The following is a 17944-nucleotide window of genomic DNA, read 5'->3' as shown; positions in this document are numbered from 1 at the left end:
TTCTAGCCATCAGAACACACAGATGGGCAACTGGGAGAACAAGAAAATACACAAGGATTGGCTTTCCACAGTTACTGGGGTTAAAACACCCAAAGCCTCTGCAATAGCTGAACCAGCCAGTCAGACCCAAAAGGGCCCTGCCTTAGCATTCCAGAACCATGCAAAGGAATTTCTCAAATTAACACAGCACACATAATACCCTGTTCAATACCAGATATCAATGCTTCCCTCCTCTGCCGACGAGGACAGATTCAGATGGTGAATGGAGGTGTGAGCTGGGAGGTACCCCTGGCTAGCAGCCAGGAACAGGTCATCTTGCAACCAGGTGACAAGGCGAAGCCACAGTGGATTTTTCCCGTCTCTGTTGTCGCCAAGGTCAAATCTGTGACAGTTTTCAAAAAGCAGATGGAGAAGAAATTGTTTGTGTGCTTCATTATTTAGGAGCGTTAACCATCCCCACCTCTGCACAATTCAAACCCTTTCTAAAATACACCCAGGTGACACGGCATAGAGAATGGACAATATTATTCTCAGTATTATTTGGAGGAATCGTCTATTAGCCCGAGGTAATACCAGTCAGAAGGTAAGTCAGAAGGCAAGCAGAGGAAGCGGGTTATCTATGGATTCTGCAAACACTTTTGTTGTGTATGTGCATCCCAAGTTAGCTTTGGAGAGCTAAGGGCTGATTCACGTGTGTATGTTCCATCACATAATCAAAACAGTTCCATCTCCTCACTTCATTTAAAAGGTAAAAGGTAAAGGGACCCCTGACCATTAGGTCCAGTCGTGACCGACTCTGGGGTTGCGGCGCTCATCTCGCTTTATTGGCCGAGGGAGCCAGCGTACAGCTTCCGGGTCATGTGGCCAGCATGACTAAGCCGCTTCTGGTGAACCAGAGCAGTGCACAGAAACGCCGTTTACCTTCCCGCTGGAGCGGTACCTATTTATCTACTTGCACTTTGGCGTGCTTTCAAACTGCTAGGTTGGCAGGAGCTGGGACCGAGGAACGGGAGCTCACCCTGTGGCGGGAATTTGAACCACCGACCTTCTGATCGGCAAGTCCTAGGCTCTGTGGTTTAACCCACAGCACCACCCACGTCCCTGCAAACATCTCCTCATTTCATTTACCGTGCTTTAAAACTGAATCAGTTTACATGTTTACTTTACCAGCCACCAAGCAGGCAACTAATTGTTTGTTGAGAAATCAAGTGCTGATCTGCTGGTGGGAATCCGGTTTGAGGGCCATTTTTTTATAATTTATAGTATTCAAATGCACGCCTAGGTTGTTTCAACTGGTTTACGATCCTGGATAGTAGACAGACATGAAGCTATAATTTTTCTGTCTCATACGTTAAAAGGAAACTATTGTTGTTTGGCCAGGTTCGAAGTACTGAAACAAAGGGAAGAGAAGAATGCTCTCCTAATGCTCGTGATTTATGAAGCTGGGGTTGTTATGGTCAAACTGGCTCATAATGTGAAGAACCAGTGAGTTACCCAAAAAAATAAAAGCAAAGAGCTTGAGGAATAGCTGTATGTGGAATGAGACATTGGTTAGAGGTGAATGCAACCTCCCTGCCTTAGGTGAGCGCAAAATATGGTCTGAAGCTCAACATCAAAAAATCGAAGATCATGGCCACTGGTCCCATCACCTCCAGGCAAATAGAAGGGGAAGAAATGGCGGTAGTGAGAGATTTTACTTTCTTGGGCTCCATGATCACTGCAGGTGGTGACAGCAGTCACGAAATTAAAAGACGCCTGCTTCTTGGGAGAAAAGCAATGACAAACCTAGACAGCATCTTAAAAAGCATAGACATCACCTTGCCAAGAAAGGTCCATATAGTAAAAGCTATAGTTTTCCCAGTAGTGATGTATGGAAGTGAGAGCTGGACCATAAAGAAGGCTGATCGCTGAAGAATTGATGCTTTTGAATTATGGTGCTGGAGGAGACTCTTGAGAGTCCCATGGACTGCAAGAAGAACAAACCTATCCATTCTTAAGGAAATCAGCCCTGAGTGCTCACTGGAAGGACAGATCCTGAAGCTGAGGCTCCAATACTCTGGCCACCTCATGAGAAGAGAAGACTCCCTGGAAAAGACTCTGATGTTGGGAAAGAGAAGGGGACAACAGAGGACAAGGTGGTTGGACAGTGTTCTCGAAGCTACGAACATGAGTTTGACCAAACTGCAGGAGGCAGTGGAAGACAGGAGTGCCTGGTGTGCTCTGGTCCATGGGGTCACGAAGAGTCGGACACGACTAAATGACTAAACAACAACAACAAATGGAAACAATACAGAAAGTCAAGGGAAGAGTTACCCTGGTCACCAGAGCTCACCCAGCCAGTAGCCAATAGAGACGTACCTTGGTTTTCAAACAGCTTAGTTCACTAACAACTTGGAACTCGAACACCACAAACCCAGAAGTAGTTGTTCTGGTTTGTGAACTTTGTCTTGGAAGCCGAACGTCCGGCGCAGCTTTTGATTGGAAGCCGGACGTTGGTTTCCAAATGTTTTGGAAGTTGAACGGACTTCCAGAAGACATTTTGTTTGAAAACCAAGGTACGACTGTAGTTATATGTATTGGTTTCACATTCCTTCAGGAACAAATATTCTGCACCCAGTTTAAGTCTCGGTACCTGTATGTCTTTTCCAGCCGAGGGACTGCAACTTTGCATCTACTTCCACCAACTGCACCAGTTTTCACTGTGGCATCTGTGTCTGTCTGGCCATCTATCAAAAGGCAAAAAAGAGAATAAGCGATGGACTGACTTCAGTGTCAGCCTGGGAAGTTTCCTCCGTTCTGTTTTAAATTAAAAGCAGATTGAAAGCCACTGTCCCCACCTGGCCTTTTATAATGCAAGGAGCTGAAGCCATGTTTTTGGCGAAGCCACGGGTGTACGTACCCGCTCTATAAATGGAAATCCTGTTGCTAGCATCCAGGACAGCAAGATCCCCACTTCTAGAAGGTTCCATAAGGAAGGCAACTTGATTGACAGAACAGGGGAGCTGGAGCTGATAGGTACAAAGAGGTGGAGGGGCCACAGCGTGACGGAAGGCTGTCAACAGCACCTTGTCTTCAAAGAGAAAGAGGAGAGGAGGAAATCGCTTTAATGGGCATCAGTGCATAGCGGCAAAGGCCAGACGAAACATACAGACACCATCACAGATTTTTTCATATTAAAATTCAATGCTTCTTAGTGGAGTCTGATCACTTTTCCCAGCGGCCGAACGTTAAGTATAGCGCAATCACATGAGCTAAGGGTATGAACAGGCAGGTCACAGGTTCGAATCCTGCCTCTAATCTGAACTCACCAGGTGGATTTGAATAAGACATTATATTCCTAGAGCCTCAGCCCCATCTGCTGATCAAAATACCAAGCTACCTTACAGGGCAGGTCAATAACAATACAGTGGTGCCTCGCAAGACGAAATTAATTCGTTCCGCAAGTCTTTTCGTCTTGCGAGTTTTTCGTCTTGCGAAGCACGGTTTCCCATAGGAATGCATTGAAAATCAATCAATGCGTTCCTGTGGAAACCGCCTTCAGACCAGGTCCGGGGACAGTCTGTCCCCCGACCTCTTCTGAAGGCCGGCGGGGGGCGAAAGTCTTTGCTCCCCCCCGCCTGCCTTCAAAAGCCGTCCGGGATAGCGGGAAGCGCTTCCCTGCTATCCCGGACCGCTTTTAAAATGCTGGCGGTGGGGAGCAAAGCCTTTCGGCCCCCGCCGGCCTTCCTGGACCTCTTCTGAAGGCCGGGGGGGGAAAGGCTTTGCTCCCCACTGCCAGCATTTAAAAGAGTATACTCAGCAGTTAAAATAATTGTTCTGCATGGAGAAAAAACTAAATTTCATGACCTGTTAATATTATGCAAAATTAAGCGAATTTCTATGTACAGTGGTACCTCGGGTTACATACGCTTCAGGTTACATACGCTTCAGGTTACAGACTCCGCAAACCCAGAAATAGTGCTTCAGGTTAAGTACTTTGCTTCAAGATGAGAACAGAAATTGTGCTCTGGCGGCACAGCGGCAGCGGGAGGCCCCATTAGCTAAAGTGGTGCTTCAGGTTAAGAACAGTTTCAGGTTAAGTACAGACCTCTGGAACGAATTAAGTACATAACCGGAGGTACCACTGTATTTGCCTATTTTGTATCATTTATTCTGCTTCTACTAGCTGTGGGGAGGAGTCCTGCATAGGGCCTACTGTAAACCTGACAGAGCATCTTCTCCATCTTGTGAAATGCTGGGTGGAGTGGGGGAAATAAGGGAATAAATCCAATTTTAGAGATTGCAAAAGTGTGGCCGAATTCTTTTTGCACGGACTTCTCAGCAGGCGCAGTCCACCTTAAAAAAACCCACAACAACCTCGCTCAGCAGAAACGTACCTCCATCAATGACTGCCACGCTAGCCAAGTCGCTTGCCCCTTCGCCGCTGCTGCGGTCCGTACTCCACTGCCAGTCATAGCAGAGGTAAAGCCACTGCTGGCAGAGGATGTGGAGTCTGTACGGCATCTCTTGGTCCCATGCCAGGGACACAATAGACTGGCTGCCTTCCGAGCTATCAAAATGCAGGCTTTGCTTCAGGTACCAGTGGTAGTTACCCGTTGTCCAAAGCTGAACTGCACACAGAACACACAGAACGCAGGACTGTACATTAGACACCCCCCAACTTGTAGCAGAACAGACAATCCCCCCAAACTCTGAATCTCTCTAGCCTTTGAGGTGTTAGAATCTCTTCTCGGCCCAGTTGTGTAGCATTCAGCTTAGTTTGAAAACGAACATTTCCCAAGTGGTGGTAGTCACCATGTTCTTATGCCACAGATGCCTCCTTCTCCACATCTCTTTTTAAAATTTATTTATACTTTTCAAATTTATACATTTCATTAGTTTTACAATCAATTTAACATTTCAAATTTTGACTTCCTCCCCCCCGCTTTCTGCGGTTCCTTAAATTTATTTTTCAATATCTTCTGCATATCCACGTCCATTTAACTTGCTCATTTAATTGTCTACTGTAAATATATACTCTTGTAAAACTGCAGATTATTACAATAATCCTGCTAATGTTTTCATCTGTTTACAGTTTATCTGTAAACATTCAATAAACCATTTCCATTCTTTTATAAATAGTCTGTTATCTTGATTTCTTATTCTAACGGTACGTTTCGCCATTTCTGCATATTACATAAGTTTTTTTAATGCATTTTGTATGCATCTTCCTTCACTGAGACCTCTGCTTCTTTCCACTTTGGGGCAAGTAACATTCTTGCTGCTGTAAAAGGTAAAGGTAAAGGGACCCCTGACCATTAGGTCCAGTCGTGACCGACTCTGGGGTTGCGGCGCTCATCTCGCTCTATAGGCCGAGGGAGCCGGCGTACAGCTTCCGGGTCATGTGGCCAGCATGACTAAGCCGCTTCTGGTGAACCAGAGCAGTGAACGGAAACGCTGTTTACATTCCCGCCAGAGCGGTACCTATTTATCTACTTGCACTTTGACATGCTTTCGAACTGCTAGGTTGGCAGGAGCTGGGACTGAGCAATGGGAGCTCACCCCGTCGCGGGGATTCGAACTGCCGACCTTCTGATTGGCAAGTCCTAGGCTCTGTGGTTTAACCCACAGCGCCACCCGCGTCCCCTTGCTGCTGTAGTAGCATATAATTTAGGTAGTTCTGTCCTTCCCACTTTCTCCACATCTCTTTCACCTGGAGGATGCCAGCACCCATGAGGGAGTGGAATCAGGATTGGCCTAGGTGCCTCCAGTTACTGACCTCTACCCTATATGATTTGGGTTGCATGAAAAGTCTCTCTAGTCCTCTCTCTATTTCGCTCTGTGTCCTGAGAGTTTAAAATGTATCTCCTCAGTGGCAGCCATCACACATATTGGTGCATGCATGTTTCTGCAGTTTAGTCCTCCACACGTCTGGAAGCATACAAATGCGAGCAGACAGCCATGCACCAGGGTACTTGATGGAGGCCACACCTGACTGTGAGCCAGTCTGAGAAGTTCTGGTACACCAAGAGTCAGATGATGATGCTATGTTCTTACTGTGGGGTATGAAACACAGAGCAGACAAAGTACAACATTCCTAGAGAGGGATGTTTGTTCAGCCAGTAGATAAACTTCCTGTTTCCTCCTGGGCTGGGACAAACTTCCTCTACATGTGACTAGAGGTGGGCGTGACCTTACCTGTGCAGGTAACAAAAGCACAGAACTAGCCACCAGATCTCTTTCTCCTCCATTTTGCTTTCACCGAAGAAGCATCAACCTGAGATGCTCTCTTGGCTTCCAAGAGAGAGGACAAGGGCTTCCAGCCAAGAGAGTACAAATGAACTATCTCCTTATGGGATAGATTCCAAGTGTATATATTTTGTAACTTAAGTCTGCCTTCTGGGATCCATTTGTGAACAGAATGTGTGAGTAAGCTATTTTATACTTTTTATACAAGGCTGTGCTGTGTCTATTTTTTTTTAGGAGGGAATAAAAGGGGAATTACCAGGAAACTTATTTTAGAAGCTTAAACAAGCCTGGTAAACCTATCCACTATGTAAGTTTTAAAATGGGAATGTTACTCTGCTAAATTATAGAACTTGTTAACTCAAGTTGGAAAGGATATTATTAAACAATATATCCTCTCCTGCCTCCCTGAACATTCCCAAGCTTACCATATGTCTTTGGTTGGGTTGTATCTTCCGTTTTCAGTTCTTCCAACCATACTGCCAATATCATGGAGTCCAAATTCCAGAGTAGCTCATTTACCTAAAGCAACATGGATTGGGGTGTCATATGAAGCCGGAGCCATTTCCAACAGAATTTATTTTCCTTCAGTTGAGTTACATCTCCTTCACAATTTAAAACGATGATTTCTAAAGAATTCTAAATCCCTCCAAACAAGGGGAGGGCAAGAAATCTTCAGATTCAGTTAACTGACTACTACAGTGGTACCTCAGTTTTCGAACATCATCCGTTCCGGAAGTCCGTGTGAGTTCTGAAACATTCAAAAACCGAAAACTGAAAGTGGAAGCCTCAATATGGAAAACTCAAAACATGTGTTTCCTGTCTGACTTCTGGGGCGTGTTCAAAAACTGAGGTATTTACTTCCAGGTTTTTGGCGTTCGAGTTCTGAAATGTTCTGACTACAGAGGCGTTTGAAAACTGAGGTACCACTGTATTCAGTTCACAAACCCTTCAGAAAGTGGGTCATCTTACCTTGACTTGGCCTTTCTGGAAGGGAAGTGTGAATTCACCATGAAGAAGTCCGTTTTTTTCAAAGAACACAACATCGTGTTTGTTGGCTTTATCTTGTGTGGATGCAATTAAGCTTCCAGAGGGCCTCGACAAATAAAATGAAACTGTAAGCTAGGACAATGGTTTGGACAATTCCTCAAGCATGCATTTTTATTTTTAAAAAATAAATAAAACGTCTGTCAAAAGGAAAGGTGGAAGGTGGAGATGGGAGACCCTATATACAGTGGTACCTCGGGTTAAGTACGTAATTCGTTCTGGAGGTCCGTTCTTAACCTGACACTGTTCTTAACCTGAAGCACCACTTTAGCTAATGGGGCCTCCTGCTGCTGCCGTGCCGCCGGAGCACGATTTCTGTTTTCATCCTGAAGCAAAGTTCTTAACCCGAGGTACTATTTCTGAGTTAGCGGAGTCTGTAACCTGAAGCATATGTAACCTGAAGTGTATGTAACCCGAGGTACCACTGTATATTGCAGAGAGCTTCTGAAGGTGGAGGTTCCTCCTACGGTGTTCTAGAGTACAGCCCCACAGAACAAAATGGTCGCCACTGAGAACCAAGCTTTCCCCTCCAGCACAGCCCCCATCTACAACCACCTGCAGGAACTTTTCCAAGGGGGTGGGTGAAAGCCAATACTACATATACATACAAACTGACATTGCTAGAGTCAGAGAACAGGGCTACCGTTTCTCGTAGATCTGGGAACTCAACAACAGCGAATCCTGAGTAGATCTAAAGCCTTGGCCTCTGAGAAATTTATATGAAAGCCCTGCCCCTTCATTGCTCCTTAATGCCCTGCTGTCTGGGATGCAAACAAAACCGGTCCACCCACCACTGAAATTCTCACTTCTTTCCCCATTTCCCTCCATCTCTTCCAGCCTTTAATTCGGGCTTCCTCAACCTCGGCCCTTCAGATGTTTTTGGCCTACAACTCCCATGATCCTTAGCTAGCAGGACCAGTGGTCAGGGATGATGGGAACTGTAGTCTGAAAACATCTGGAGGGCCAAATCTGAGGAAGCCTGCTTTAATTAATGGCGCTGCTGCTAAATTCAACTTCACAAACTACATTTCCCAGGATCCTTTGGGGGGAGCCAGGACTGTTAAAGTGGTATGATACTGCTTTAAATACATAGTGCAGGTGGGGCCTAAGTGGGTTTCAACAGTGAAGTCACCACCTTTAAAATCCATTGGCTGGTGAAGTTTCAATGGGCATATGTGAACACAACACAAACTCATTGCGCACCACAAAACGCAACTCTTCCCTACTCACTTCCACGCCAGTGCTTGTTCTAACCCTGGGACAGGCTCACTTGTAGTCTGCAGAACAAGCTCTCTGCTCCAAACCCTGACTTTCCGAGCTCCTGCATTTTCAGAGGGGCGGGGTGGATGGGGAAAGAGAAACATGCACACAGTAGACTCATTAGAATTGTTTTCCAAGCTTCAGGATCTGCAGACTATGTTTCACCCCTATAGTCTTCCAGGCAGCCTTATCAGAAAACACAGGTTAATATTAGTATCTTGAGCAGCTGTGCATTCATTGCTCACAGTCTGTCTGATGGAGTCTTTCCTCTTTTTAAGGAAACTGGCGCAACGCCTATCACTATGACCGTACACATTATGTGTGAACCCATGCGCAGGGACACCATAGGTGTGTTTGCATGCAATATACATGTATGTCCTCTGCACCCGGGTGGCGCTGTGGGTTAAACCACTGAGCCTAGAACTTGCCGATCAGACGGTGGGTGGTTTGAATCCCCGTGACGGAGTGAACTCCAGTTGCTCAGTCCCTGCTCCTGCCAACCTAGCAGTTCGAAAGCACGTCAAAGTGCAAATAGATAAATAGGTACTGCTCCGGCGGGAAGGTAAACGGCGTTTCCGTGCGCTGCTCTAGTTCGCCAGAAGTGGCTTAGTCATGCTGGCCACATGACCCAGAAGCTGTACGCCAATAAAGCGAGATGAGCGCCGCAACCCCAGAGTTGGTCACGACTGGACCTAATGGTCAGGGGTCCCTTTACCTTATCTACCCAGTTTCCCAACTGCAACACTGAAGCCATGAGAGCAAATAAAAACGATGCACTCAAGGATACCACTGATTACCTCAGTGCCTGGGGTGGGAATAGCTTTTGTGTTTCCTTAACTGTGTATCAGGCTCTGGCCCATTTATGTTAGCCCGATACTTCTACAGGAACCATATAGACCTAAGATAGTACATCTGCCTATGTCTTCTTGGAGTTCTGTCTCTTAAGGAGACATTAAGGGTGTGAACAGAGCCATGAGAAATACCATAACAATGTATATTAATAACGGTGATGATGATAGAGTATTCTTACTTTTTAAAACATGATTTTTTTTATCCCTTATTCAAGCAGGTGTTGTGTGTTTTTTTTAAGCAAAAAGCATTTTATTGTTTTGAACTTATACCAACCTGTCTCTGGGCAAACAGCACTCACTGCAAAGTACTGTCCATCTCCTCTCCAGGTGATTCGAGGTCTACGATCATCCCATGCCAGAGCAGGCAGCACTTCCTGGGGAAATAAATGATGATGCACTTCCTGTTAACTGAGACGCAAGAGGCAGGTGGCCGTGTGCCATTTACTCCTCGTCCCCCCCCCCCCGGTTGCTAGCTTAATTTTCCCACAGATGAGACTGAAAAACCGAGAGCCTACTCTGATTGGCTGCAATCGCATGACACAGTAAACCATAGTGAATAACAGAAACAAACCACAAACTCTGGCTTTACAAACTGTTGTTTGCTTCAACCCCAAACCAAACGCAATATACGATATGAAACCATTCTTTGCTAAGAAATCATGGCTTATTGGAACAAAACAAACCAAAATCCCCAGTATGAACATATCACTAATTTAGGAACTGTGATTTGTCGTTCCATCCTATGCTAGGAGTGATCCTCGTGTTCAGAGTAAACAAAAAACTATGGGATGTGCAAACTGGGCCTTATATTTCAATTCAGTGTGTGAATAGGCTTAGGGACCTTCACGACTGAGTGGATATTTCAAACTGGATCACCTCAATCCAATGCTCTAACCACTACAGCACACTAGCTCTGTGATCCTATTTAATGCAGGTATTCCAATAAGAACAATTCATTCAAATAGGGGTGTGTGCCTTTCTTACATCCATCATTTTGCCACTGTATACCTTTTATACTTATTTGTGTACACACATAACCAATATTTATAATGAATACAGTACCATGGGCTTGGTGCGAGCTGCCTTCTTGCCTTCCGATCCGTGAAACTGGGTTTCCTTTTTACCCCAACCAACAGTAATAAACTTTCCTAGAAGTTAACAAATTAGCAGCATTTGTGGTGTGACACTTTCAACAATCGGACAAAAATGTATTGCCCACCCCATCAAACTTCACAAGACTTCATTCTCGTTCTCAAAATCTTCTGCAAGCTTTACAAGTCACCATGCCAACCATCTGATATCAACTTCATTGCTGGAGACCAGCTGGAGACCTTAAAAGTTTATGAAGTCCTGATTCAGACATAAACGTGGTATCTCTTTCTATTATTCTTACAGGGGGCTACACCTCTCCATCCACAGATAAGCTAAAAGCATTTGTCACATTTCGGGGACACATTCCAGCCAGGAAAAAATAAACACACAAAAAGGACATGGAACAGGGCTAGGTAAAGGTAAAGGGACCCCTGACCATTAGGTCCAGTTGTGGCCAACTCTGGGGTTGCGGCGCTCATCTCGCTCTATAGGCTTCCGGGTCATGTGGCCAGCTTGACTAAGCCACTTCTGGACAACCAGAGCAGCACACGGAAACACCGTTTACCTTCCCGCTGGAGCGGTACCCATTTATCTACTTGAACTGGCGTGCTTTTGAACTGCTAGGCTGGCAGAAGCAGGGACCGAGCAACGGGAGCTCTCCCTGTCATAGGGATTCGAACCGCCGACCTTCTGATTGGCAAGTCCTAGGCTCTGTGGTTTAACCCACAGCGCCACCCGTGTCCCTGGAGCAGGGCTACTGAAGGCGAAATAGTTATCTGGAGGGCCACATGTGGCCCCCAGGCCTGATGTTCCCCGCATCCTGCATTGTAGAGTCTTCACAGAACAGGAGCTTGAACTAGGTGTCTTCTCAAGTCCCTTCCAACCTTGTTGCAGCCAAAATGAGCAGCTGGATCCAGTTCTCTGCTGCGGTAATTTCAGTTTTCATTTGGTTCTGCCCATGCATTTCGTTCAATTTTTAAAACTGCCGCCGTGCATTTTTTGAGCGTCCCGTATCTGCAGCACCAACTCACCTTCTCCAAAGTCATCTTGGTGGATTTGACTTTCTGTAATAGGTTCAAAGTCCCTCGTCATCAGGATGAGAGTCTGCTGACCTGTGTCATAGTGTGAACAGCAATGGACTTTAAAATCAAGACTCTGCCAAGGTGAACTAATATAGCTTACTTATCACACCACAGAATTCCAACCCTTCTTCTGCGGCTGTTGGGACAGAACTGCATTCTCTTTTCCTAGACCACAGTCTCACTTATATCATTAGCATTACATAGGCTTCTCCAGTTCTTACTTGATATTTACCAAATACGGAAGTACTCTTACATGACGTTGTCCGATACTGCTTCTGCCCCAGTGTTCCTTTATTACAGTGGTGCCTCGCAAGACGAAATTAATTCGTTCCGCAAGTTTTTTCTTCTTGCGAGTTTTTCGTCTTGCGAAGCACGGTTTCCCATAGGAATGCATTGAAAATCAATGCGTTCCTATGGAGACCGTCCGGGGACAGAGGGGAAGCGCCGCGCTCCTTCCCCTCTGTCCCCAGACCTGTTTTAAAGCAAGGGGCAGCAGGGAGAAGATCGCTTCTCCCCGTTGCCTGCCCCGCAATCTCCGGGGACAGAGGGGAAGGCGCGCACCTTCCCCTCTGTCCCCGGACCTGTTTTAAAGCAAGGGAAGGGGCAGCGGGGAGAAGATCGCTTCTCCCCGTTGCCGCCCCTTGGTTCAAAAGGGGTCCGGGGAGAGAGGGGAAGGCGCGCTGCGCTTCCCCGCTATCCCCAGAGCTTGCGGGGCAAGCTTCGTTTTGCGAAGCAAGCCCATAGGGAAATGCGTCGTGCGAAGCGGCTAAGAAAACGAAAAACTCCTTCGTCTAGCGAGTTTTTCGTCTTCCGAGGCGTTCGTCTTGCGGGGTACCACTGTATTTGGATTTGGTACATTTCATGCAACCTACATAGACATTCTACCACATTAAATGCAACATAAATTGTATAAATAAAACAAGAGATTTAGGCTACAATGATGTCTTTCAACAAGGCTTCTAAAAGCTTAAACCCAGCTGATAACTGTATTGGATTTGACTTTATTTTATGTATGTGGTTTTTTGTTTTGTTTTTACATGTTTCAATATATGCAGTTTTAACTGTTTTTATATACGTAACTGTTTTATATATGTGATTAAACTTCGAATCATTTTGGGATGCCTCATATGAAGCGATTTGTAAGTGAACTAGATAAACAAACAAACATGTGATTCCCAATATTTTTAAGTCTTCTAAAAAATAATACAGTGGTACCTCTGGTTACATACTTAATTCATTCCGGAGGTCTGTTCTTAACCTGAAATTGTTCTTAACCTGAAGCACCACTTTAGCTAATGGGGCCTCCTGCTGACGCCACACCGCCGGAGCACGATTTCTGTTCTCATCCTGAAGCAAAATTCTTAACCTGAGGTAGTATTTCTGGGTATTTCTGAGTCTGTAACCTGAAGCGTATGTAACCTGAAGTGTATGTAACCCGAGGTACCACTGTATTCAGTTAGCACATGACAAAGACATTTAAACTCGAAGAACAGCTGACAAAACAGTAGCAGAATATTAACTTAACAGTTATTACTTCTGCATTGCCATTAAACGTAAAAAGTGACTGCTTTCAGTAGGAGCTTCTGGATCTCACAGACACAGAGACTTTGTGCAGATCTGATGCTGGTTCAAAGAAAACCTTGGTCTGCCAATTGGTTCAGAAACAGGTATGTGCTCCCCATCCCTCTTGCTCTCATCAGAAGTAATTCCCCCTGCCCTAAATCATACTGATTTAGTGTTACAGGTGCACTGATGCTGACCACTGTTAAATGCTAACTAAGCAGGTTTCCTTGTCAAACCAAGGCCTGAGGCCAAGGGTGGAAGTTGGTTTCGTGAAGAAGAGAATCAGATTCACAGCCAGCACTGGTGAACCTGTAACACTAACCCGGAAAGCACACAGTTCCCAAGGCCTATTACGGTTTTGCAATGGGTCAGCATTATATCATCTTCAATGGACCAAAAGGTAAGGAACGAGGCTGAAAGGATTGGCTTTGGAACGTTGCTCCACACCTGTAGCAAGGAGAACAAGCTCTTGGTCAGGACTCCAGCTCATCACAGTTAGACCGCTGTCCACACTCCCGACACACTCCAACTGCAAAAAGATTGAAGACTGTTAACTCATGCTGCTTCTCCTGTGCCTTTTAACAGCAGCCTGACACAACCTCACAAAGGATTTCACAGTGTCAAATGGAGGATAAAGCCATTAAAGGGTACTAGCCGAGGTTGCGATGTACTCCCTCCGATTGCAGAGGAAGTATGCCTCTGAATGTCAGCTGCAGGGAACCACAAGAAGAAGAAGAAGAAGAAGAAGAATTTGGATTTGATATCCTGCTTTATCACTACCCTAAGGAGTCTCAAAGCAGCTAACAATCTCCTCTCCCCCACAACAAACACTGTGAGGTCAGTGGGGCTGAGAGACTTCAGAGAAATGTGACTAGCCCAAGGTCACCCAGCAGCTGCATGTGGAGGAGCGGGGAAGCGAACCTGGTTCACCAGATTACGAATCCACCACTCTTAACCACTGCATTCCGGTTCTGTTTAGAGGCTTCCCATAGGGCACAGCAGTCCAATAGGTGGCCCGAGGGCCACATATGTCCCTTGAGGGCTTTTTTGTGGCCTTCAGCAACATTTGACGCTTCCACAACCCTTGCGCTGCCTTCCCAAAGTCAGTAAACAAGGCGCTGGGCTATGGGAAGGTGGTGTGAGGGCTCAGACAGGATCCTTGCGTCTCCTTTTAACTTTCCCAAAGTCTAGTTAGTGCTTTCCCAGCTTTGGGAAGAAGGTGGAAGTGCTCTAGATGTGGCAGCCAGACTGGTGACTGGGAGTGGCCGCCGAGACCATATAACACTGGTTCTGAAAGATCTACATTGGCTCCCAGTACGTTTCCGAGCACAATTCAAAGTGTTGGTGCTGACCTTTAAAGCCCTAAATGGCCTCGGTCCAGTATATCTGAAGGAGCGTCTCCACCCCCATCATTCTACCCGGATGCTGAGGTCCAGCACTGAGGGCCTTCTGGCAGTTCCCTCACTGCAAGAAGCCAAGTTACAGGGAACCAGGCAGAGGGCCTTCTCAGTAGTGGCATCCACCCTATGGAATGCCCTCCCATCAGATGTCAAGGAAATAAACCACTATCTGTCATACCTGGTTTGTGTTCAGATTGCACAGTATGACATCTCCGGTCGCAGTAGCCACACAGACAAATTCCTGATCAGGCAAATCCTCAATGCCCACAATGAACCCGCTTCCATCTTCTGGCAGAAAACCCTCAGCTAGCAAAGAAACTTCATTTGTGACCTTTAAAACAGAGATAAGGACCCGCTATAATGCAAACACGTTGATTTGATCATGCGAGTTGGCTCTTAGCGGAAGACCACAACCAACATGTGCGTTAAACTGCAGTTATTTGCTGGTGCTGCTACAAACTGCTGGAATCATCCTAACAAAAATGCATGTATCCAAAACCAAGAAATATGTGGATATATTTTGATTACCCGTTTACTAGGATTCTGTGCAATGGCTTAGCATCCAACACACTGGGAAATTGTAGAGTGCCTCATTACTGATTGTTTTGAGATGCTGGTGTTTACGGGTTAATTATTTTTATATTAATTGCTGTGATGAATTTAAATTCTGTTGTACTTGATGAAATGTATATTATCCTGTACACCTTGAGGTTGATGGGCACACTACACATCACCATTATCATCATCATCATCACTACAGAAAGCAGTGGTTTGCAAACTTGTTTTCTTAGGAATCTTGAAGTCCTTTGGAAATCTGTCAGGGGTTCCTTACTGAGAGGATCAGTAATAGCATAGAAAATTCAGTGAAAAACACTATAACTGAACATTCCCTGAAAAGTGCAGTCATGGGAGAAGAGTGAGCAAATTCTGGTGCACTTTTGGTTCATGAACATAGCAAAACCTGACAAGCCTGGTCAGCAACAACCAGCAAGACCTGGAAGTATGTTCTAGAATATATCCCAGAATCCTTTGCAATATGCAGAGGTTCTGTAGCAGAGGCACAGAAATGATTCTTCAGCAGACACACCAACATGGCAAGGATTTCCTGGGAGCAGGAAATCGAAAGATTGCCACCTTGAACGTTTTGGTTTAATCTACACTCTTCTGCAAATACACACACACACACAATTTGAATAAAATATTCGATAAAAATTATCCACATGCTTTCTGTCTTGCAAAATTAACTCAAGAATCTATCCAAACATTTTTTTAATGCCAGAAATGATCTCTGTATGGAGTAGTGAATAAAATACATTGTTGAAAGCATACACAGGCTCAATTCCTTCCTTTGATTGAAAGTATTTTATGCCCAAATATTCACATCATTAGGTCTATGAAAAGCCAAGAGCTCACTACAGAGAAGCGGCAAAAGTAGTTGGCAATGGACTGTTGCTAGGCAGGCTGTTCTTAGAATGCAAAAACCAAAACTGACATGTGCTGTCTCACCTCTTGTGTGGTAGGATCCACCTCCACAATTCCATACTCTGTACTGACTAATAACGTCCCCTTGTCTGCACGGAGACAGAAGCTTTGAGGAGTTCCAACAGTCCGGACTGGCTGGCATTCCCAAGTTCTCAGCAATTTTAGATTTCTCATGCTGTCTTCAGTGCATACAACTGAAAAGGGGTAAAAAGGAATTGCTCTCCTCACCCTAAAAACCAAATCAAAGTAACGGACTGCACCTAAATAAAAAGGAGAGAGAAACATGCGTTGAAAAATGTTAATTCTTGAACACAAATATTTGAAGCAGTGTCAGGAAACTAAAATTGGGAGTGCTTCCAGACAGGGGGTTTTATATGGTTGTAACCAGGGCTGGATTTAGGTTTGATGAGGCCCTGAGCTACTGAAGGTAGCTCTTTGCATGTCCAGCTGTCCTTTGTCAACAATAAATTGTTGCTGGTTTTTGTGTTGAATATATGCTATATGGTCATTTATGGACCTAATAGGCATCTAAAGCCATTTGCACATAACAAAAAATGTATTTTATCAAAGCACATCCCGGTTTTTTCCTTTGGATTTTTTGGGGGGCCCCAAGAGAGTTGGGCCCTAAGCTATAGCTTGTTTAGCTTATACAGTCATACCTCGGGTTAAAGTTGCTTCAGGTTAAGCATTTTCGGGTTGCACTCCGCGGCGACCTGGAAGTAACACAACGCATTACTTCCGGATTTCGCCGCTCGCGCATGCGCAGATGCTCAAAATGACATCCTGCCAGTGGCGTAGCGTGGGTTGTCAGCACCCGGGGCAAGGCAAGTAATTTGCGCCCCCTAACTCGTGGATTTTAGTAGGGGCAGAGAGCTGCGAGTGCAAGCGTGCGCCCCCCAGATGTTGCGCCCGACCCCCCCACGCTACGCCACTGCGTCATGCGCATGCACAGAAGCGGTGAATCGCGACCCACGCATGCACAGACGTGGGTTGCATTCTTTTGAGGATGCGAAGGGGGCTCCGGAACGGATGCCGTTCACATCCAGAGGTACCACTGTACATAAATCCGGCACTGGTTGTAACACACAGATCAGTGGGAGAAGACTTGCTTGCACGAAAAATTATAGATCCCACAGTAAACACCCGTCTTGAAACACCCATTACTCGAACTGTCACTGCACCATGACCAATAAAAGGAACCCAGGATGGAGAGTTAGTTTTAGCATATCCAAAGAAAATCACATAAAATGGGGGGCGGTGGAGGGCTGTTTTGCAACCAAGGGCCCCGTCATTCTGCCCTTCACCTGCTAGTAAGGTGATAATTCGCAAAAACCAGACTCCTCAGCTGTGGGGGAGGAGAGGGCACCCCCAACATCCGCGCTCACCTTAAAACAAGCGGCTCCCAACTGCCCGCGTGCAACCTCGCAGGAGACGCAGCGCGCCTGCCATAGTCGAGAAGGCACTGTGCGGGCGGAGCGAGGGGTCGAGCATGCTCAGTGGAGACCGCGAAGCCGAACCGGAAGAGGGCGGCTCTGCGCATGCTCGGGCGGCATTCTGAAGCCGAACCAAGTGAGGGCAGCGCTGCTGAGCAAGCGGGAGAAATCTCATCCTGGCCATTATATTGAAAGGGAGCGTGGTGGTTCCTGAAAGATCAGTCCAGCCTCAGAGTCTGAGGCTTCAGCAACTTGCTTGCCCTTTCAGCAGCCCGGGAGTGGTTTTTTTTTCATTGAAGAGAAACTGCTAAGGGTATTAAGAGTGGTTTGCTGTTGTTTTTTTTAAAGGGCACCCTAAGAAAGAAAGTGGAATCCTGAAATCAATAACTCAGCTAATAACGCTTTATATAATAACAGCGCTGGATAGTTTGCCAGTATTAAATAATGGATAATTAGACGCAGCTTTTGGCTGTGCTAGCTAAGTTGCTGAAAGAAACGAGCATGTCATT

General features: G+C 45.8%; 1 protein-coding gene across 1 annotated transcript in view; it reads right to left on the bottom strand.

Annotated features, from left to right (window-relative positions):
* Nucleotides 1–17491, bottom strand: part of ELP1 (elongator acetyltransferase complex subunit 1) — a 47847-nt gene extending 30356 nt beyond the window's left edge. The window contains exons 1-14 of the mRNA XM_081893796.1: nt 17388–17491; nt 16027–16262; nt 14699–14851; nt 13568–13649; nt 11507–11587; nt 10446–10531; nt 9658–9757; nt 8503–8593; nt 7198–7321; nt 6654–6747; nt 4377–4610; nt 2900–3070; nt 2633–2726; nt 212–382 (exon numbers count right to left, since the gene is read on the bottom strand). Of these exons, the coding sequence (XP_081749922.1) occupies nt 212–382; nt 2633–2726; nt 2900–3070; nt 4377–4610; nt 6654–6747; nt 7198–7321; nt 8503–8593; nt 9658–9757; nt 10446–10531; nt 11507–11587; nt 13568–13649; nt 14699–14851; nt 16027–16176 (1631 nt within the window). The 5' untranslated portion in view covers nt 16177–16262; nt 17388–17491. The remainder of the gene's footprint in view (nt 1–211; nt 383–2632; nt 2727–2899; nt 3071–4376; nt 4611–6653; nt 6748–7197; nt 7322–8502; nt 8594–9657; nt 9758–10445; nt 10532–11506; nt 11588–13567; nt 13650–14698; nt 14852–16026; nt 16263–17387) is intronic.
* Nucleotides 17492–17944: the final 453 nt, after the last annotated feature.

The sequence above is a fragment of the Podarcis melisellensis genome, assembly GCF_964234715.1.
Source record: "Podarcis melisellensis genome assembly, chromosome: 17".
Taxonomy (NCBI): Eukaryota; Metazoa; Chordata; class Lepidosauria; order Squamata; family Lacertidae; genus Podarcis; species Podarcis melisellensis.
The sequence above is the reverse complement of the archived record's forward strand: the minus strand, read 5'-3'. Positions and strand labels throughout refer to the sequence as shown.